Source organism: Rhinopithecus roxellana, chromosome 11, assembly GCF_007565055.1.
Source record: "Rhinopithecus roxellana isolate Shanxi Qingling chromosome 11, ASM756505v1, whole genome shotgun sequence".
NCBI classification, from domain to species: domain Eukaryota; kingdom Metazoa; phylum Chordata; class Mammalia; order Primates; family Cercopithecidae; genus Rhinopithecus; species Rhinopithecus roxellana.
In genome coordinates, this window is record NC_044559.1 from 49467498 (window position 1) to 49490213 (window position 22716).

The 22716-nt window shown below is 46.5% G+C and overlaps 1 protein-coding gene across 4 annotated transcripts in view; it reads left to right on the forward strand.

Moving 5' to 3' along the window:
• The window catches only part of MGMT (O-6-methylguanine-DNA methyltransferase), a 294387-nt gene that overhangs the window by 31745 nt on the left and 239926 nt on the right, over positions 1-22716 (forward strand). Inside the window, exon 2 of one of the 4 annotated variants that reach the window (XM_030940953.1) lies at positions 11794-11900. The exons of the other annotated variants lie outside the window; for them this stretch is intronic. Within the exon in view, the coding sequence (XP_030796813.1) occupies positions 11811-11900 (90 nt within the window). The 5' untranslated portion in view covers positions 11794-11810. The remainder of the gene's footprint in view (positions 1-11793; positions 11901-22716) is intronic. 4 annotated transcript variants of the gene reach the window in all.

The window sequence follows — 22716 nt, forward strand, 5'->3', positions numbered from 1 at the left end:
ACATTTTGAGACCATCTTGGTTCTGCTCAGGCTTTCACCCACTCATCTTAGTGACCATGGGCGTGTCTTGCCTGTGGCAGTTATTACTGTACTGTTTCCCTAATGCTTGTATTTCCCTCCTTCCCTTTTCATGTACCAGTGGGAACTGTTCTGTAAGGAAGAATTGTCTTTTCTTTCCCTTTTATTTATTAGTTTTTCAATTATTCACATCAGCATAGACTCATGGATATTTATTTTAATTTCTGGGGTGTAGACCAGTGCTGTCTTAATTTTGTTACTCAGCCCTGAATTTGGCTTTTGGGAAACTGTTGAGTTTGGCTCCTATGTCTTTTGGACCTGCCTGTCGTTTTTCTAGTGCTTTCCTACTTTCTGGGACCACAGTATGATCCAGTTGTATCTTGTGTTTTCCCTGCCCCAGCCCTGGATTCAGTCACTTCTCCAAGGAGCCTCTGTTCCTTTTAGCTGGAGAATGATGTTTAGCAGCCAAGATCTGGGTGCTGAGTGTGCTTGCTGCTGCTGAGGTGCTGCTCTTCCTGCCCTTCTCAGTGGGAGGACCTGGGGCAGTATGTGTGTCTACTGACCCATGCATCTGTATTTATTTCTGTGTTTTCTGTCTGCATGCGTGTTAAAAATTACAAGTTCATCTGATGCCTCTAACTTGAATTCAGCACAGCGGGTTTTATTCTAATCTCTGCCTTTCCTCTTTGTAGCTCCCTTCTCCAACATTGAGAAACTTGGCGCTCTTTAGCTGCAATATGTTTGCTTGTATGGTGGCTTCTTTTAAAAAGAATCTGGTAAAACCTGTGTCATTGTGTTTCAGCCACTAGATGCAGATGAGGCTTAGTAGGAAAAGTCCTACTTATGAAGAACAGTATTTCCTATGCTTGCTTGGTGAAAAAAGTTCAATCTACAGAATTCTTCTGTAAACATGGTTAGGAATATAGGGTTGACATTTGGACTCAAATAGTCAGAAAATGAAATCCTTTTGTTTCATTACTTATTTTGTTACTCAGCTTTCACTTTGGCTCTTGGGAAACTGATGGCATGTTTCCAAATGGATATGCCAGCAAATTAACTTATTTCTCAAATATCCAATTGTTGCATGTGGAAAACAAAATGAAATAAAGCAAGGAAGACCCTCTACTGTTGTTATGTGAATAATAACAATTACCTTTAATAGCATTTTCTGCTAATTTAGAGATTTCTTCTTTTTCTTTGACTCATTCTATTTTCTAACTCCTATTTTTGTGGAATTCGTATCTTATACCTATATCTGATTCATTATGATTCTTAATTCTCTTTGTTGTAAACAGAAGTATTGAAAATTCATTTGATGAACCTAAAACCCTTTAAAAGACCTGGTTACATTTTAACGTTAAGGGCGATACAGTATTCATGCTATAGAACACAGACAATCAGAAGTCTTAGGAAGTGTTGGAGACTTTAATGGATACTGTGCTATCTAGAATCTGATCACTAGATTCCTGCTTTATCACATTGTTACTCGAATTGGGTGTCCTGGTGACCAAAGACTATGAAATAGCTGAGGGAAATACACCCTTATTGTCAGTTTTCACCAGATGATTGCAGATTGTTGGATATATGCATGAAATGGTTAGATCTTATTTTTGGAAGGGAGAGAATATAACCAATTGAAAAATGATTTGGAGTTAATTGTCCTGAAAATTCACCTGTTGTGTATTAATAGGTTAGGTGTTTCCTAATTCTTTCTTTCTTAAGCATATCTTCCTTTTTCTTACACTCTTTTTGACACAAATTTTTGATTGTGGACTCACACTATAAATCTTGGGATTGGAAAGGCCATAAAGGTTGGATTTTTACAACTTCTCCAACAATGTGGAGGAATACCAGTGTCACTTTTGTTCAGAAAGTCCTCATTGGCGCTGATTTGGGCACTGCCTGGTTTCCTACCGTAGAGGCGTGTGCTCTGGTGGGGTAAACTGGGCGGGGGATTCACACCCGCCTGGGCCCTGGGCCGTTGGGGGGCTGCCTCTGCCTCGCAGGGCTGCTTCAGCCAACAGGAGGGTGCAGTGGTGAAGAGGCAGGGCTCTGGGGATTGGAATCTCCACGCTTGACTTTAGGCTTCTACAGCTCACTTGAAATGGGACCTGAGGCAAATTCTTCACCTGCAGTGTGCTGGGTTCCTCACCTGTGATACATGAATTATAATATCACCTCTCTCCATGAGTTATTGTAAGATTGATTTTATTAATATTTCAAATGTTAACTTTATTATTTATTTATTTTGAGACAGGATCTGACTCTGTTACCCAGGCTGTAGTGCAGTGGTGCGATCTCAGCTCACTGTAACCACCTCCTGAGCAATCCTCGCACCTCAGCGTCCTGAGTGTCTGGGATTACAGGTACCCACCACCACGCCTTCCTGATTTTTGTATGTTTTTGTAGAGACAGTGCTTCACCATGTTGTCCAGACTGGTCTTAAACTTCTGAGCTTAAATGATCCACCCGCCTCAGCCTCCCACAGTGCTGGGATTACAGACATGAGCCACTGCACCCAGCCCAAATGTTAAGTGTATGACATAAAATTCGGGGTTACTTTGCCTAAACAGTTCAGTGTCTCTGATTAATGTGATATCTGTTTCACTGAGAGCTTTCATGTAAATTTAAAAGTAGATAGAATTATAGAGCTTCAGAGGTGTACAGACTTGTAGAGGTAAAGGAAAGCCAAAACATTGAGCTCAGTGATGGGGTCAGTCACTTCCTAGTGTCAGAGTCCACCGACAGGCTCTGGCAACTCTTGATCAAAACCCTTGGCACACAGGTCTTTTCTTGCTCTTAGCCGATGGCAGTTGTCCTGGGCAGAGTTTCCTCAGTGAATCTGGAACAGCAGTGACTGGAGGTGAGGGGCATCCATGTACTCACTCGCTCCAAGTTGCCCCCTCTTCCCTCTCTGGGCTTGAGCCCTGGTACCTCTCAGAGCTACCCTGCCTCCTGCGGGGGTGGGGGAGGATGGCTTTATTTTCTCTAGGCCAAAGATTGGACCTCCACATATGTCCATGATGAGGGACAGCAGTCATCACTTTCAAGACCGAGAAAGTATTTATCTCCCTGGAAAATGGAGGGTTTATTTTGCAGTGGTTTGGAAGATGTGCTGAGGGTGGCTGTAGAGTTAACTCAATAGAATGTTTCCATGTCACAGAGATTTGTAATTGGTGGGCTTGGTTTGTTTTTATAGTTATTACTCCTTTTTATCTGCCTTGTGGATTTATGCATTTATTGATAAGTCAGTCAGTCATTTACCTCCCCATTCTTTGGTTTTCATGTTTCTGTTTATCATCAAGATAAGCAGCTGTGGGTTTTCTTCCATCGAAGCACCTGCCACAGGTGATGATTTTAATGGTATGACTGCCATGGTCACCACGACCATTCTGAGGACTCTAAACATGTTTCTTGTCCAACAGTGCTTTAATTTGAAAGGAAGCCTGAATTGAGCAGCATTCGTGTCTGTGGTAGACCAGGGAGGCAGGGCTCACCTCTGTTTTCAGGTCCGCTTTGCTGGATGTGCAGCAGGACTGCCCGTTCCACTCCCTCAAGGGTGGCTTGGTCGTGGACTTGGTTTGGCTAATGAGCGTGGGCTGGAGTGGCATGTGGTACTTCTTGGTGGATGTGTGTGCACACCAGCTCGTGGTTCTCTTCCCCATGTGGTACTGGGACAACTCTGGGACAGGATGGGCGCAGCCTGTGGCGCCAAGCTTGCACGAACCGAGACCGCTGCTGGGGCTAGCCCAGACCCGTAGTGGGTTTGGTGGTGTTTGTTACTCCAGAGCGTCACAGCCATCCTGACTAGTACAGCGCGGAGTGTGTCTCTATGTCCTGGAGCTTGGGGAGAGTCCTGGCTGAAGTCCAGGCTTTGAAGAATGTTGACTTAATCTTGAATACCCACCTGCCCCTCGAGTGCTGTGTCCTTAGGCGAGTTCCGTAACCTCCCTGTCTGCTGCTTCATCGACACACCATTTGATCTTCCTTAGGTTTGCTGTGAGGAGTAAATGAGATAATGCATGTAAAGCACCTGGCCCAGTGCCAGGCATATGTAGCTAATACATTGTGTTCCTACCCAGCTAGACCTTTTGATAGTCTGTTGGCATAAGGTCATCTACAAAAAGGTCCAGAAGCCATCTTTCTCTGGGGTATTTGCTTTTTGATAAAGGAAATAAATGATCACATAATTGTTTTGTTTTGCCTTAAACAATCAGTGAAAAAATGTGGCTCACGTATACCAGAGGTGTGATATGAGTCGTTTCTCCCTAAGGAAGGCTGCAGCTGAGGTTGGGGGTGAATTTTTTCCCCTGCGTGAAGAGGGGTGACTGGGGATGGGGCTGCCTCCCTTCCTAAATTTCTGTGCTCCCTGTCGGTGCAATTAACTTAGGCCAAACCACACGTGGGGATTCAGGGGCTTCTCCCTTTATTCTTTTCCTTAAAATCAAGTTACATTTTTTTTTAAGCAATAAACTTTAGAACAAAATGAGGAATAGAGAACAAGATGTCGAGACAAGCCTTAGAGAGGCAGCTGTTAAAAGCAGCCGGACCCAAACAGAACGTAAAAATGCATATAGTCCAGAGATGCACTTTTTCTTTTTACGGCTCTACCCCATATTTCATTTATATTTAAAACTGAGTTGACGAATATGAATACAGATATTTAGAGTTATTGTAAAGTCATATTTGTTTATGTGCGCGGTCCGGTTTCCAGGCCATATCTTACAGTTTAAAAGGGAGACCAGTTAATGGTTTCGCCCACAGTGCTTGGATTTTTTTTTTTTTTTTATTATCCTCCAGCTCCTATTCTTCAGGTGTGCAGCTATTTTAGTATTATGAAGAATGATGGATGATGCAGGAAAGTTTCTTTGGAAGCACTTCTGATATTGTGCAATGCACTTGGGGGTCAGCTACACTTGACTGATGCATGATTTATCCGATGTCCCTGCCACTTCCTGAGATAAAGCTGCTGCTTTATCAAAAATGCCAGCAACTGTGATTTAGAATTTATAAACCTCCGTTTTCAAATAATTGTTCTGATTACTTTCTGCCTTGGCAATAAAATGATAAAGGTAATTGCACACAAATGTGAGATAGCACCAAAATACAATAAAATTAACCTGAATTAGCTTGACTTGTCGATGAGAAGTATTTATGAAATGTGGTGTTGCAATAAGGGAGGGAGAGTGATATTATGGCTGGAAGGTGAGTTATTGCCTTAATGTAATACTCTTTGAAATTTAAAAAAGAGACTGTTTCTGTTGAGGGTGATTGTGCTTTTGAAATTAAGTTGAAGTGATTCTTATAATTGGCAACAATAATGCATTTTGAAGGTAATATCTTTTATTGTGTTATGCCCACTTGCATTACCTTTTATTTAGCTGTTTCTGGCTTCAGCTTTTCTAATACTCAGGTAGAAGCAGACTTGGAATTCTGTCGGATCCAGGGGCTGAAATGTTTTATTCTCTTTGTAGCAATGCCCCTGGTCTGAATGTTACAGACTTTTTCCTCCTACATTTGATTAAATTGTTTAGATATCAAAGGTTAAATATTATAGCTAGTTAATTTTTTTTTTTTTTTTAGTTTAAGGGAGGTTTTAGAAATATGTTTTGTTTCCCCGTCTTTGTGTGGACTGGGAACATCTCATTGTAGCCTGATGGTTTCAACAGGATCAGATTGGAGCTCCCTGTCCGATACCCATAGTTTATAATCTGCCTTTACTTTCCTGAAATGAAATTCCTGGATGATATGCATCTACATGTACTATTTAAATGAAAAGCTTTAGGAGCAGTCATTTATAGTAAGATAATATGCCTTCAGAACAGGAATGGCTGGGCAGGACTCTGCTAGCAGACATAATGCGGCAAGCAGGTGTATGTACCTGGAACGCAGCAGCTGCAAATGGAGACGGAGACGGTTTTGTTTATTGGACATTCATCATCTGGTCAGCGTTGACACTGGTGATATAATTTTTCCAAAATGGTGGACAGTTTTTGTAAAGTTTCAAAGAAAATGAAGTTCACCTTTCCATTGAGTTATAGGATAGTTGCGTTCTTAGAAAACTTTGTACAGAGAAAAACTGCAGAAAATTTTGTGTTTGCATGTAAATGGAACTATAGTTTAGGGTCTCATGAATTTTAGACTTGAATGTGTTGCAGGACATTTGAAAGTGACACAGGTTGCAGGACGACACTGGTGTTTATGATGGGAGAACATTCTGCATTCTTGATTCCCCCCCTTTAAATGTCGATACCTCCCACAACCATTGTGACAACTGAAAAGCGCATTCAAATTCTGAATACTCCCCTTTGAGAAGGACTAGAGAGGATGCTCTCCAGAACATCCTCCCCTGGCCAGATTGTGATTAGATCAGGAGCTTCCCAGCACCCTCCTGCTCAGAGAGCCTGCGCCACCTCAGACACCACCATGGGAAGCCTGAGGTTTTGGTTCCCCCTGTTGCCTGGGAATCCATTTCCAAATGGGTGGGGAGAGAAATGTCATCAAAGCTGAGAGTCCTTGAGTCCTTGGTAATTGATTGTACCGTAGTGCCCTCCACCACCTTTGGAACCTGATTTTGTCTAGCCTAGGTTTGTGTGAATGTGGTAGGGTTTTTTTTTTTCTGACTTGATAATAAAGTTTTAGTATTAGTGACTTGTAGGATATCTAACAAAGATGAAGTTTTGGAAACTAAGGCCAGCTTTGGAAAGTGTTATAGACTTAAAATTGCAATGTGTGTGTTTCCCCCTGTTGCCTTTGGGAGTACAGCACTGGTCTGCTGTTTTTCCAAGGAGAATGAAGTATTGGGAAAGAATTGCCCAGGAAAAATATAACTAGTGGGATTTTTTCCAGAAATAATAAGTGGAATTGAGAAAATTGAAGTGAAACAAGATTGTGTGGTAGATAAATATCTCTTTTAGTCCCCCAACCCCACTTTTATTTTCTAGTCTATTGATAAACTGTATATTATTATCATAGCCTACTTTGACTCTTGGTTTGTAAAAATGCAAGTATAATACAGGCTTTATGATTAGCCTAGTGTGAAGTTACATGTTGAAATAGAGGACTGACAACATATCAAATAATCTGTGTATTTTAATATGTGATAAATATATAAAGTAAAAACTGAGATTCCATTTCTTCCAACATTTTGACTTCAGGCTGCATTTTAGGGGTCATAAAATTATGGAGCTCAGCTACATGGGGGTGCTTTGTGAGCAAGCTGGACTTTTCCTTCTTTAAAAATGGTTGAGTTACTTTCTGTCTGCATCTGATACATCCAGTATCTCAAGTGTTTGCTTGTGTATTGGACATTCGTCATCTGGTCAGCATGGATATTGGTGACATAATTTTCCCAAGATGGTAGACAGCTTTTGTAAAGTTTCAAAGGAAATTAAAGTTCAAGAACAAGTTAAGAAAGAAAGTTTTTTGGCTTGTTCTTGCTCATGGTGTCTTACTTCCATGTTTGCCTGGTTCTTTGATTATACTGGGCATCCTATTTGAGAGATTGCTCATTTTTCATGAGAGCAGTGTGAAGCCTGAGGGGATTGTGCTTGTCCCTGGTGTAGTTTGATCCCTTCGGTCAGGTGCTGAGCACACCAACAGGCTTCGTGAATTGCTCAGATGGCCACGAGCTGAGACCTGCAGAGTGGTCTCTCATTTGCAGTTGCTATTTTTTTTTTTTTTTTTTTTTTGCAGCATTTCCTCACTAGGCCAGTGGTTCTCAACTGGGGGCAGTTTTGTCCCCCAGGGGAGCTGTCATGGTAGACATTTGTGGTTGTTGCAACTGAGGGAGTGCTGCCGGCATCCAGTGGGTGGAGACCAGGGATGCCAGTGAACATCCCACAACACATGGGCTAGCCCCGCAACAAGGAGGAATTCTCCTTCCTGCAGGGTTGGTGCTGTCGTGGTTGAGACAGTTCACTGGTCTCTGTAGAACTTGTTTAAAGCCCAGCTGGTCCCTGGCCTCACTCCAGATTTCCCTGCCTACACTTGGTTCATCCGTCTCATCCCATCCTCTTTGTCAGGATTCTCTTGGTGCCATCTCGGACCCCTTCTTCTCTTGTGTCTTTCCCATCACCCCACAGCAAAAGAGTTTTCCATTTCTGTGGGGTTTCCAGGCGTCCCACGCCTCCCCTTGCAGCCACATACTTAGGGCTGGTGAAATAGCCGTTCAGTCATCTCACTGGCTCCAGGTTGTTCTCCGGGCATCCAGTGGGCATTGATGCTCATGCCCAGCACTGGTGGCTGCCTCGCTGCTGTTGTAGATGTCCAAGTCCTGAGCCCTCGGACTGCTTTCAAAGCCCCAGCCACCCTACCCTGGTCCTCCTATCTTACCTTCCTATAATCCGCTCTATCCAAAAGAGTCCACTTGCCTTTTGTACAACTACATCACGTTTTTCTTTTCTCTGCCTTTGCACACTCTGATTTTTCGATGTACAAATACCTTCTTAATCTACCCCCTTTGAACTCCTAACCATTGTTCTGAGCTTCTCCTCCTGTGAAGCTTTTCTTAGTCCTTGGATTTGGATGTCGTCTTCAGGGCATCTTCTCTGGGTTTCTTTGAGATCAACACAATACAGTCAAGGCTGTGGGCCCTGAACCCGTACTGGATAGGATCCCAGTCTTCATTCTGCGACTTAGGGGCCGTGTGTCCACGACCAGGTTACTCAAGATCCCCAAACCTCAGTTTCCCTGTCTCTAAAGTGGGGGTTCCAGTGCTGTGTTATGATCCTTTGCCGGGCTACAGTGGAGAGCTAGATGAAGCTGTTCCCGTGAGGACCAGGTGAGACAGGGCTGGTGTAGTGTTGAAGGGTGTCTGTGAGCCGTCAGGCAGGTGACGCTGGAGCCAGCCTCTCCAGGGTGGCGTGCATGGTGCTGCAGCCTCTGCACTTATCCCACATCCTTGGGTTTGGCTTCCAGACGGATGTGAAGCTCCCCTCTGGAGCATGTAGATGGAGGACGAGGCCTCTGGGGCAGGGGTGGCCTGGAGACACGGCAGCGGTCTTGTCCGATGGCACACAGACATTTCCCAGCTTGGTGCGGGCTGCCTGGTGCACAGCCGTCCTGCAGCATCAGAGCAGGCTGCGGAGCCAGGGCCAGGGTCTCCTGGGGAGCAATGGCCCTGCTGGGGGAGATCGGGTTTTCAGTCCCTGTCCACAGAGGACACGGGTGCCCAGACGTGAGCTCTGCAGTATATAGGAAGTCCTAGTTCCGACACTGGGGGAGGAACGTCCTGAGAGTGGGCCTGAGATGGGGATTTATGAGCTGAGCTGTGGGAAGCCGGCTTGCAGAGCCTCTGGTGAGTGGGCCAAAATGACAAATGGATTCTGTGCAACTTTTTATTGTCCAGCCTCACGCTGTATTTCTTCGCGCGCTGCTGTGTTTGCCAGGGCTTTGATTGTATTAGTTACTTGTGAGACGGAGAAACCTTTCAGTCTCCCAAAATAAATATGGATCTGCTTTCAATATGTTTTAGCTGTTAAACTTCAGCAGCTGGCAAACAAGCCGAAAGCTTTTGTTCTCATTCTAGCATAGGTTTGCAGAGTTTGAATCCCAGATGAAACATGGACCAAGCCACTAAATTCTGGGTGGGATACTAGGTCCTTTGCAGGGAGGTGATGCCCTTTGTTCTGTGACGTTTTTGTTTTTGAGGAATCTCCCATTTCCTGCTCTCACCAAGTTAGTTTTCTCTCTTGGGCGGGGCTCCCTTGTTCTTAGGGACCTCTGGTGCAGCCCAGTAGCAGTTCTCAGCCTATGGATCCTAGCCCATAGGTAGACAGATGCGGTGGGGCAGGGCCAGCCCTGTTGCAGAGTAAAAAGCCCTCTTGCAGGTGGTTCTGATGGCCACACCCCTTCAGCCCTCCTGGAAGCCGCCATGGAGATAGCTTTCACATACCTGGCGACATGTGGCAGGTCCTAGAAGGTGTGGATGAACGTGGTGTGTACCGGGGGTTGGTAGGGGAAGGAGGAAGAGAAGAGTCGTAGGGCTGGAAAAAGAGAAAGAAGTTGATCTTCACCTAAAACAGTGTGTTTGTCAGTTGGGAAAACTGGTTTTACACTTAGAAGTTGAAGGTGGAGTACATCAAGGTAAGTGGGTGCTGACCTCTCTGTTATACAACAGATTTAATTTTTCTTTTTCTTTTTCATTTTTTTGAGACGGAGTTTTGCTCTTGTTGCCCAGGCTGGAGTGCAGTGGTGCGTTCTCGGCTCACTGCAACCTCTGCCTCCTGGGTTCAAGTGATTCTCCTGCTTCAGCCTCCCAAGTGGCTGAGATTATAGGTGCCCGCCACACGCCCGGCTGATTTTTTGTATTTTTAGTAGAGACATGGTTTCACCATGTTGGCCAGGCTGGTCTTGAGCTCCTGATCTCAGGTGATCTGCCCACCTCGGCCTCCGAAAGTACTGGGATTACAGGCATGAGCCACCAGGCCTGGCCAGGTTTAGCTAATTTGGAAAACCCTGTTAAATAAACAGCTCAGGTCAGGTTGCTTACTTGATTGAAAAAAAAAAAAGCAAAGGTAATATTTTCTGTCATGAAGGTTTGTGGATATTGCTAATTACTTATTTGAAAGAAATAAATGAAATTCAATAAGATCAAATAACTTGGCAGTTATTTGAAGGAAGCAGCTCTTTTCTGCTGGGCTGTGACTTTCAGGAGCAGTTGCGTCATTTCCAGGTGAAGCCAAGAGCCCTTGCTATCACCTGGCTCCACTAGGGTTCTCTGTGTGTTTTCCTTTTGGGTTGAAATTTTCCCTTTTAGCTGCATGAGATGTTTATTATTGCTACTCAGAAGTGCCTGGAATCTATATTGCTGTAAGGTGTGGGATGAAGTTTCCTTTCATGATGGTTTTATTTTTATTGCGTTTGCATAGAGCACTGCCACCATTCACAGGATGCCCACAATAGTCCCGCCCCTTGAGACCACATGCAGGATTGCACCTTCCACGCCCAACACACACCAGGCCCTGCACATATAATTCCCTGTGCGCGTTAGTGTGGGCTGATTGTACCTTCCACGCCCAGCACACGCCAGGCCCTGCACATGTACACGATTTCCTGTGTGCGTTAGTGTGGGCTGATTGCACCTTCCACGCCCAGCACACGCCAGGCCCTGCACAAACACATGATTTCCTGTGTGCATTAGTGTGGGCTGATTGCACCTTCCACACCCAGCACACGTCAGGCCCTGCACATACACACGGTTCCTTTGCACGTTAGTGTGGGCTGATTGCACCTTCCACGCCCAGCACACACCAGGCCCTGCACACACGACTTCCAGTGTGCATTAGTGTGGGCTGATTGCACCTTCCACGCCCAGCACACGCCAGGCCCTGCACATGGTTCCTCTGTGCGTTAGTGTGATTGGGCTCCTTCTCTGTGTGTGAGCCTGACACATTCGGATTTCCTTGTGTCCTTGTGCCCTTTCTATAGAAAAAGGTGGTTTTTTTCAAGTAGAAAATAGTTTGCAGTAATGGTAATTATTTTGTAGTTCCAAGTTGTTTAGGATTGATAGAATTCCTAAATCTTGAGTTAAAATTCTAGTGTAGGATGACTAAGAAAGACGTGCTGTGTTTACGTGTATTTTCCAGTTTAACCAGAGGTGACTTTAGACAAGTAATTCTGTTCTGCCAATTTATTTCTCTAAGTATTGTCAAATTAGCTTTTTCATGGGATTCTGGGATATGGAGTTGCTTGGTCCATTTAAATCTATATATATAATTTTTTTTTAAACTAAATCTAACTTCTGGGTTTTAAAAAGCGTCTCCTGTCCACCAGCTTTTGAGAAAAGTCCCATGAATTGGATGACACCAAGTGGCTCTGTGTCCGGAATTGGTGGGTTCTTGGTCTCACTGACTTCAAGAATGAAGCCGCGGACGCTGGCGGTGAGTGTTAAGTTCTTAAAGATGGTGTGTACGGAGTTTGTTCCTTCAGACATTCAGATGTGTCTGGAGCTTCTTCCTTCTGGTGGGTTCATGGTCTCACTGTCAGGATCAGTGAAGCTGCAGACGTTCGTGGTGAGTGTGACAGCTCTTAAAGGCAGTGCGTCTGGAGTTGTTCATTCTTCCCGGTGGGTTTTTGGTCTCACTGGCTTCAGGAGTGAAACTGCAGACCTTTGTGGTGAGTGTTACAGCTCATAAAGGCAGCGTGGACCCAGAGAGTGAGCAGCAGCAAGATTTACTGCAAAGAGTGAAAGAACAAAGCTTCCACAGTGTGGAAGGGGATCCTAGCGGGTTGCCACTGCTGGCTCCAGCAGCCTGCTTTTATTCCCTTATCTGGCCCCACCCACATCCTGCTCATTGGTCCATTTTACAGAGAGCTGATTGGTTCTTTTATAATCCTTGCGCTAGACACAGAGTCAGAGAGTGCTAGTTAGCTAGATACAGTGTACCAATTGGTGCCTTTATAAACCTTGAGCTAGACACAGAGTACTGACTGGTGTATTTACAAACCTTGAGCTAGACACAGAGTGCTGATTGGTGCATTTACAATCCTTGAGCTAGACACAGAGTCACAGAGTGCTAGTCCTCCAAGTCTGCAGTAGGTTAGCTAGGTACAGAGTACCAGTTGGTGTATTCACAAACCCTGAGCTAGACACAGTGCTGATTGGTGTGCCTATGATCCTCCAGATAGATATAAAAGTTCTCCAAGTCCCCATCCAGTTCAGGAGCCCTGCTGGCTTCACCCAGTAGATCCTGCACCAGGGCTGCAGGCGGAGCTGCCTGCCAGTCCTGAGCCAGGCCTGTACTCGGCTGTCGATGGGACTGGGTGCCACGGAGCAGGGGGTGGCACCTGTCGGGGAGGCTCAGGCTGTGCGAAAGCCCACCGAAGGGGCAGGAGCTCAGACATGGCAGGCTGCAGGTCCCGAGCCCTGCCCCGCGGGGAAGCAGCTAAGGCCCAGAGAGAATTGAGTGTGGCGTGGGTGGGCCAGCACTGCTGGGGGACCCGGCGCAGCCTCTGCAGCTGCTGGCCCAGGTGCTAAGCCCCTCACTGCCCTGGGCCGGCAGTGCCCGCCGGCCGCTGTGTGTGCGGGGCCTGTCGAAACTCACCGGCCAGCGAGCGCAGCCCCGGTTCCCGCCCGCACCTCTCCCTCCACGCCTCCCTAAAAGCAGAGGAAGGAGGCCCCAGCCTCAGCCAGCCCAGAGAGGGGCTCCCACGGTGCTGTGGTGGGCTGAAGGGCTCCTTAAGTGCCGCCAGAGTGGATGTTGAGGCAGAGGAGGCGCTGAGAGTGAGGGCTGCTAGCACATTGTCATCTCTCAGCTCCAGCACCAGAATGAAAGGAAGAGCAGCAGAGGCTTGGGGCACCCACCTGGGGGCTGTTTCCCAGTGCTGGGCAGAATACTGGGGTCAGGGTTGGAGGACCCTAAGGCCAGATTGGAGGTGGGAGCATGGTCAGGATGCACAGTGTCCAGCTGGGGTCCTGGAGCAGCCTGGGTTCTTCCTGTAGGGCGCTGTCCTCTGCCTGATGAGTCCTGTTCCCTGTCTCCTCGGGAGAACACCAGTACCAGGACACCAGGATTTGCCAGGTGGGGGCATCTAAGGAAAGGAAATGTTCATGAGATGCGCCACAGAGATGACCCTTTGGAGAATGTGATTGGGTATTTTAACATGGTTGTGAGAAATATGTGGTTTTGTAGGAAATCACATACCTTGGGGAAAACGCTGGAATTGACACGTGAGAATGGGTGAAATGCTGGAAGATGTCGAACAGCTGGGAGGACTGAATCGCTATAGAGCCACACCTGGTGGTGGGAGCGCGTTGAGGGCCTGCAGGTGCCCTTGAGGAAGGGTTTTGGTGGATGAGAAATATGATAGGAACCACGTGTCTTGGGGAAAACGCTGGAATTGATGAGAATGGATACTATATTGGCTCTATTGGAAATTATGGCTGACAGATCTAAAGCTCTATCATGCATCAGGGGCTTGCTGGTTATTTCAGTTAGTTTAGTAATTTTATTGATCTGTAACAGATATGTGTCAAGAAAGAATTTTAGGAAGTTAATAGAAGTGTACATATTCATGAAAATAACAATTCATAAGAAATAGATGATGGGTTTAGATACAGAATAAGGACAGGAAGATAAATGAAACCAGTATACCAGATGCAGGCACATGCTTCCCATGATGGGAACCTCATATACCAGACGCAGCCAGATACAGCCATGTGCTTCCTGTGATGGGAACCTGGTATACTAGATGCAGGCATTAGACGCAGGCACGTGCTTCATGCAGTAGGAACCCCGTATACCAGACGCAGCCACGTGCTTCCTGTGATGTGAACCCCCCTATACCAGATGCAGCCACGTGCTTCCTGTAATGGGAACTGCGTATACCAGATGCAGCCACGTGCTTCTTATAATGGGAAACATCTTGGAATACTCCAGGAATTAAGCAGTGAGCTTCTTAGTGGTCAGAGCACTGATGGGACCCTAAGTAGCTGCTTTAAGCCAGCATCAAGGTTCTGGGTTGTGTGTTTTGTTTAACACAGCCGTATTCACCTGGCCATCAGTTTTTTATAGTGAGGAGACCTTCCCAGGGCTATTTGGGGATCAGATGAGGGGCCTAGTGTATACTAAGGGCAGAGCTCTGAATAGGTTAACAGGAGCCCTAGATCCCACTAGAGCTGGGACTAGTTTTATCTGTGCAGGCCTAGAGCCACCCTATTCAAAGTGGTGTTTGGGCTGGCAGCATCACCTGGGCCTACCCACTCCTGCTGTATCGGAATCCGCTTTGCACAAGCTCCCTGCACTGGTCGCCGTGGAGGGAATGCCGCTATCTCGCGGTGCCTTCTCCCCAAGGCTGGCTGCTGCTCTTCCTTGGGTCTGAGTCTGGCTGTCCTCTTTTCAGGTCGAGGATTTAAAGCCTCCTGGCTCAGGGCTCAGTCCTGGGTGTGTGGCTGGTCAAGAAAGGGCAGTGAATTCAGTTTGCTAAGTGTCTGCCCTGCAGATGCAGGATGCTGGAGATGGGGGACACAGAAAGAAACAGGCCCTGATGCTGTCCTCGCACGTGGTGGAGTAGGGACAGCGAGGTGTTGGCAGCCATCCCTGCTTTACTTGACCTGAGCTGTCATTCCCTCAGCACCTGTTTGTGGATTGTCTGTAGCATTGCTTGCTTCTTGTTTTCTTTATATCAACTTATTTTTAAACAGCTGCTTCAACTTTTTCCTAAGGAATTGCAGGGAGAACAAGTGTTTGCTATGCTCATTTTATTTATTCTGTTACATGTTAATTTAAATCTATAGTTAATAAACTAGTATCTCAACTAATCTCACCACCAGAGGTGCGTTCAACACCCTACAGTCAGACCATCTCTTCCCTGTGACTTCCCTACCCCAGGGCTCTGGAAGGGTCGTTCTCATGCCTTTGAGCTTCGGGTCTCTCATCATCAGAGAAATGGATTCTGTCTCATTTGCAGGGAGGGCTCTTGTAAGGATTAGAGAAGAGGAAAGTGAGTGCCTGGCATGAAGGAAATACCATCAATGTCAGTAAACAGCTCTTACTATTAATTGTTTCTGAGTTGAGTTGTGGCTCAGCGAAGTGTGAAACAGTTGTTGAATTCTAGTCTGTGCCGTTCAGTGCCTTGAATATACATACATTTGGTAACGTTTATGGTAAGCGTTGGTGAGGACGTGGAGAAATTGGAACCCTGTGCGTTGCTGGTGGGAATGTGAAATGGAGCAGCTACTGTGGGACACTTCTGGAGGTTCCTGAAAACGTGAAGCACAGAATTCCCGTGTGGCCCAGCAATTCTACCCCTAAGGACATACCCCCCAAAATTGAAAGCAGGATCTTGAATAGATATTTGTACACCAGTGTTCCTAGCAGCATTATTCACAGTGGCCGAAAGGAGAACATACGCAAACGTCTATCTGTGAGTGAGCGGATACATTAAACATGGCCTATCTATGCCATGGAATATTATTCAGCCTTAGAAAGGATGGGAATTCTGGCACGTGCTGCAACATGGACGAAGTTTAAAGACATTATGCTGAGTGATATAAGCCAGTTACAAAAGGACAAGTACTGTATGGGTCCACGGACATGAGGCACCCAGAACAGGCAGATTCAGAGATCAAGTAGAATAGTGGGTGCTGGGGGGTGGGGATAGCTATTGTTAAACGGGAACAGAGCTTTTGCTGAGGTTAATGAGAAAATTTTGGATATAGATAGAGGTGATGGTTACACAGCTTTGTGAATGTATTTAATGCCACTGAATTACACACTTACAAGATAGTTAACCTAAATACTGTGCATATTTTGCCACAATAAAAATATATTTCCTAACATTTAAACAAAAGGAGTGTCTGGGACGTTACCTCCGACACACCTGGTCATTTGGCATCACCGGCGACCCCTGGCTGCTGGCAGGTGTCTGGGGCAGCAGCTCTGAGCAGGAGGCCCAGAATCTGCAGTGCCAGGCCTGGGAGTGCAGGGGTGCAGCAGGAAACGTGACCTGGTGGCTCTTCAGAGCCTCGGGGACCACCAAGGCAGTTCTTGACACTTTATTCTGGCCTTGGTGTTCGGCAACGGAAAACAAGGAGAACTAGAATGTCTTGACTTTCTAAAGGATGTTGTAAAACAAGGGAAGGCGATGATGCAGTGAGTTTTATCACCCTCTTGCTATGACCTTCATGAGGATGTTTGAGCATCTTTTCTTCATTGAGGACGTAGGCTTCCAAACTCCATGGCCGAGCCCTAGTTACAGTCAGTGCACAGGAAGTCCTGCGGGTAGTCGTAGAAATGGAGAAAATGGCAGTATCTTTTCTCTAAGAAAAAGTTTAAAAACAGATACTTAATGTGAGTTTTCTTGCTAATAGGTTAGGTTTTTAGAGTTTGAAGAGGTAGTTAATTATGAAAGCTTTTTCATTCTTGACAACCATGTTTTTTCCTCTAATTCAAGTTACCTTTGAAATGAACACTGCAGATCTGTGAGATTTTCATCTGTGAATGTTGTTTGAAGAATTCATTCTGCTGTAATTTAGATAAAATGTACCTGCTGAATTTTGTAATAACATTCAGAAAGTTTTATATTTTTGTTCGTGTTTGAAATATACAACAGAAGTTTTCCTTGTGGTAGTGAGAATATATCAATATGAGAGAGATACAATTATATCAATTATTTGAACAAAGATTGGGTATTATTTACATATAATTTTGTAATAATTCCTATTTCCAAGGAAGAACAATGCACAATACTTTGTCATTGTGTCATTTATTTTTATTGTGGTCTTTGTTTTTATTGAAACATAGATTCCATGTATAAATGTGGATTTTATGAATATCTTTCCCCATGTATATTATAAGTATTTCAAATCAAATAACTTGGCCAAAATGATTTTTCTGTATTAAACATTATATTTTCATTTAAACCACTAAAATTTCTGCTAGTTCAGTCTGATTCCTTCTTGCTTTTTTTGCGTACAGTGAGTGCTGTGGGCTGAATGTTTGTGCTTCCACAAAATTCATATTGAAACCTCACCCCTAAGTTGTTGGTGTTAAGAGTTGGGGCCTTTGGGAGAGATTAGGTTTGTGCCCTTATGAAAGAGACTGCAAAGAGAGCCCTCCACGATTGAGGATGCAGCAGGAAGGCGCCATCTGCGAGAAAGTGGGGCCTCACCAGGCACTGAATCTGCTGGCGCCTTGGTCTTAGACTTCCTGGCCCCCACAACTGTGAGAAATAAATGTCTTGTTTATAAGCCACCCAGTCTATAGGATTTTGTCATGGCAGCTCAGATGGACTAACACAGTGAGCATGTTCCAGCGAGAGATGGCCTAGCCCCTCTTGCTGTCCATCAGGACTGATAGAAGCTGGGCCCATGCAGAATTTCCAGAAGCTGTGTCAGGTACTGGGGGTCATCAGACTCTAACCAGTACCCAGCAGACAGATAGGACCTGAGAGAAGGGGTTGGGGTCTGCCCCTTCTCCGCCCCTCAGCTTCCTACAGCGGCCGAGGGCAGAGAGGAGGGCACAGTTGAGGGGATTGAGAGACGTGTGCTGACTGTCCAGCAGCAGGTCCACCTGCAGGCACAGTGTGGCCTGGCGTCTGCTCTGAGAGGATACATGTGCAGGGCAGGCGGGGCCCACGGCTGCTGCTTCCCCAGTCACCAGGGTCCCGTCAGGAGCAGCAGCTGCAGCCCTGGGAGCCCACAGTCCAGCCAGGAGACGGAGAGCACAGGGCGGAGTGTGGGGTTGGGGATTCCACTTGTGGTGTTCCCAGATTCGGGGGATTTCCACGAGGCCCTGTTGACCAGCAGTGCTCCTTAGATATGGTGCAGAGGCCTTGGGGTGGGGGTCCTGTCTCATTACTTGATAGCACGTTTCAGCTGGCTCCTTAATGGGAAAGTTGGTGCTTTAGTGAAAGCTCCAATCCCCTAGCTACAGAGTGTATCGCGGATATTTATCCCTTCCTGGCTGAGCACGGGGCAGTTTCTGCCTGCAGATTCAGGCTCTGGCTCTGGGTTGTGGACCTTTGAATGTGGCCATACCAGAGTTTGTGACCTTGACATCTCGAGGCATCCTGTAAGTGATATGACCTCAAGGGAGGAAAGCTAGCATGGCCTGCATATGGGTGAGCCCGTAGACTGTAAAAGCAGGTGTACTTAGCAGGAGTAGTTACCCATGTTGATGAGAGCCTCTGACAGTCAGAGGTACAGTCTTCAAATTCACATTTTAACGTCTCTGCCTACTACTATGAAATCTACAGCAAGGGAAAAGGGCAAAACAGTCTTTCTGTGAAGGATCTGTTTTATTTTTTATTTTATTTTAGTTAATGAGACGCTGATCATCCAGGGAACAGGAGCTAAACGCAGTCTTTGAACTTGAACTCTGTATGTGGTGTCTGCCGGTTTGGGTGTGAGCAGCCTCACTCCATGCTGGTTCCCAGCTTAAACGTCCAAGGAAGAGCTCATGACAGTTTTTATATTAGTTCTTTAAATATTTTATTGTAAGTTCGTCTCTTCCCAGCCCCTCTTGCTATTTTTATTGCTCCATTGGAAGTTCCAGCCAGTAGCCCAGGCCCTTTCTGTCTTTGATGTCTGTATGGTGGGCAAGATCTCATCACGACCCACATCAGCTTTGCCGTTAGAAACGTGTTGCCACAGAGGAGTACATTCATAATTGAAATTACCAAATAGGGAGTTCTTTCTAGAGGCTGTGGCTGCCTCAGTGAAACGTGCATGGCTGAGCAGAGCAAGGAAGAGTTAGTGGGGCGGAGGGCGTGCTGATGTCACAGTGGCATGGGGTGCGGTGAAGTGATACAGGTGTGTACGTCGTCTTACCCCGCATGGTGCTTCCAGAAAGCAGATGGGAGAGCTGTGTGATGAACAGGTGCGACACTGGCTGGACCCAGGTGAGCTACTGTAGAAGCGGAATCAAAATCACATAGCACGTTGCCCTCTCTTTCCCAATACTGTAAAGAATTCCTCTTAAATGGAAATCTGCTACGTCAAACTTTTATCAGTTTAATTTTAATAAAAACCTGAATCAATACAAAGTAGCTTGGGAAAACAGCTTCCCCCGCCCCCCGCACCCACCAATAACATTTTACAGATTCAAGCCCAGTATTTCTTGCTTCTAATGAGATGGAAGGAGCGGTGTTCTTGGCACCTGCTCATCTCTTTCCCCTTGGAAACTCAGCCGGGTTTTTACTGTTAGCTTATGGGTCGCTAATGTTATGTCCACTCATAGCAGAAATGGAAATCCGCCATCAAAGTGGAGACCTTTGAGAATTTGTGCAGCATCGAAATGCAAATACCAGCTCTTATAGAATATTGGGGTTAGCAGTGTCGACAGTTCTACCCTGAGTGTGGTTGGTGGTGGGGCTCCAGTGGAAACAAACTGGTGTCCAGCGGTCAGCTGTCCACACATCCATCCCTCCCACTCCAGCTTCTCCAGGTAAGACTGGCTGTGTGAGCGCAGAGAGTAGAAGTCCTTAGGGACACCTTAGGATGGGAGGCGAGCTTGTAGCTGGAGCTCAGCTTGGGGGTTTCCGGTGCTCCGCCCATGGCTCCTGGACAGCGAGGGACAGTCTTCTGAATGGACCTCACAGGTCCTATGGTCAGCTTTGGCCAGAGGGCATGGGCCCCCTTAGCTCATTTCTAGTAATGGGATGGGTGGGTGTTATGAGGAAACACACAGCCCAGCACAGGCTCCCCAGAGCATGTCATGAATCTTTTTCTGTCCCCTCCCTGCCCTGCCTCACCTCTGTTCTGTGGTCTCCCTGCACTGTCCCCCTCCTGTGTCCTCAGTTGCCACATGACTGACACGTGCATGGGTCTCGTTTGATGGCTCTGGCAACTTCTCTACCTCAGTTTACCTTTTGGCTGCCCAGTGCTGGATCGCCAGTCTGCTTTACTGTTCACGGGAGGACGGTATCACTGCCTCACACGTGGGCATGGCACCCGTGCTGGGGCTCCCCCGTCTCGTGAGGCCGTGTGTCACACAATGCTTCCTGAGGGTGGGGTGGCCGTGAACAAGGGCACTCGCCTCCGTCCCGTTCCTGTTGCAGAGGAGGAAGAAGTCTGGGGCCCTGTTTGCTCAGGATGGACTGAGGCCCAGACCAGCTTCCTGTCTCCACACCCTGACTCCAAACCCGCACTGTGACCTCATGGGGAAGCATATTCCCGAATGTAACTGCGGCACCACAGCCTGAGACTGCTAATGGAATGAATGAGTATTTTCCTTTGGGTTTCCCGCAGAAGTTTTCCCTCAGTTCCCTACCATGGTGGGTTGTGTCTTTGTCACCCGCAGTGAGAATACATGAATGCTTTAGCAGATGTTGTGTGGCTTGGGCCTGCCTGCCTTATTCGGAGATATTTTGCACCTCTGTGGGCTCGCAGTGGCGGGCATCTCTGGGGAGGGAGTGCTGTCTCCGTTGTCCCGTGGGAGGGCATGGGGTGGTCGCCCTGGGGATCACCCTGGCGTGGGCTCCACATCAGGAAGCGTATCGCAGTGTGTCCGGCATTGGTGTCCTGGCCGGATGCTCTGTTTATAATGATAGAAAACAAAATTTTCTACTCTGTGAAATTTGCCACCTTCCTTCGGCAGCATTTCACTTGGTTTACTTCCTTAATTGATGAAATATGTGAAAAATTTTATAAATCTTAAACATGAGAAAATTCTAAATGATGTGTGTACACATACATACATACACACACAGTTGGCCCTTGGACAAGACAGGTCTGAACTGTGTGGATCCACTTACACTTAGATGTTTTTCTACCTGAGCCACTGCAGAGACAGCAAGACCATCCCTCCCACTGCTCCCCTACCCCTTTCTCCTCCCCTCCCCCTTCTCCTCCCCCTTCTCTTCCCCTCCCCATTTCTCTTCCCCTCCCCCTTCTCCACTCCCCCTCCTCTTCCCCTCCCCCTTCTCCTCCCCTCCTCCTTCTCCTCCCCTCCCCCTTCTCCCCTCCTCCACTTCTCCTCCCCTCCCCCTTTCTCTTCCCCTCCCCTTTCTCCCCTCCCCCCTTTTCCTCCCCTCCCCCCTTTTCCTCTCCTTCCCCCTTCTCCCCTCCTCCCCCCTTCTCCCCTCCCCCACTTCTCCTCCCCTCCCCCCCTGCAGCCTACTCTCATGGAGGTGATGAAGACCTTCATGATGATCCACTTCCACGTAATGAATAGTAAATAGATTTTCACTTCCTTAGTATTGTCTTAATAACTTTTTCTAGCTTATTTTATTGTAAGAATACAGTGTATAATATACATAACATACGCAATATGTGTTAGTTGAATGTTTATGTTATCATTAAGACTTCGATTCAACAGTAGGCTATTAGCAGTTAAGTTTTTGGGGGAGTCAAAAGTTTATGTGGATTTTTGACTGTGTGCGGCATCGACAGCCCAACCCCTGCACTGTCAGAGTGTCAGCTGTATACATATATATCTTGCCCTTTGTATTATAGTAGCTCTGTGTGTGGGGCGTGTCTCCGCAGGAAGGGGGACTGCCCCGACTCTTTTGGGCCTGGTGGTGATTGTCTGGGGCACTCCTCCCAGAGCTCTGACTACTGACAGGTCATTTTAAGAATCAAAGAACCTCGACTATGATGTCATTTTTCTGTAAGCCCTGGACTACTATAAATTATGTTTTAACTGTCATAGTTAAGACTTGGAGACTCCTAAGCTGTCTTTGAGGGGAAAGGCCTGTCCCTTTCTCCAGAGAAATAATTAATTGTTAGAGTATATGGTTTTTGAAGAATTTACTGTAAGATAAAAGACTGGTATTTTATTCTTGCATTTAATAGTATTTAATCAAATGGAAAGTGCACTTTCAGCCTGGAAATCTTGGCTTCAGCTGCAGGATTAGACTGAATTATTGTTTAAAGAGTAAAAGATATAGAATTATATGTTCGAGTTATCAAGCCACTGATAGGTTTTGGGTATAATGTAACTAATTTAGAACATAAAATTTCCTGCCTTGTGGACTAGAGCTTCAGGTTAATCATTTGGAAGCAGGGCGCACTTCCTCCGCTGCGTAGCCTTACCGTGAGATGGAGCCTGTCCCTCCAGGAGCACCAGACCTTTATGGAGCCCGGTGCCATCAAGGCCCACTTGTCCACCGCCGCCGGAGCGTGTCTGGAACGCCAGGCCCTTCCATTCGGGATACTGAGTCGTAAATCATCCCACGTGTCTCACCCAAGAATTCTTTCCTACAGAAATTTCGTGAAACTTAGTCTTTGCTAAGGGTAAGGAGGACTTACTTCTC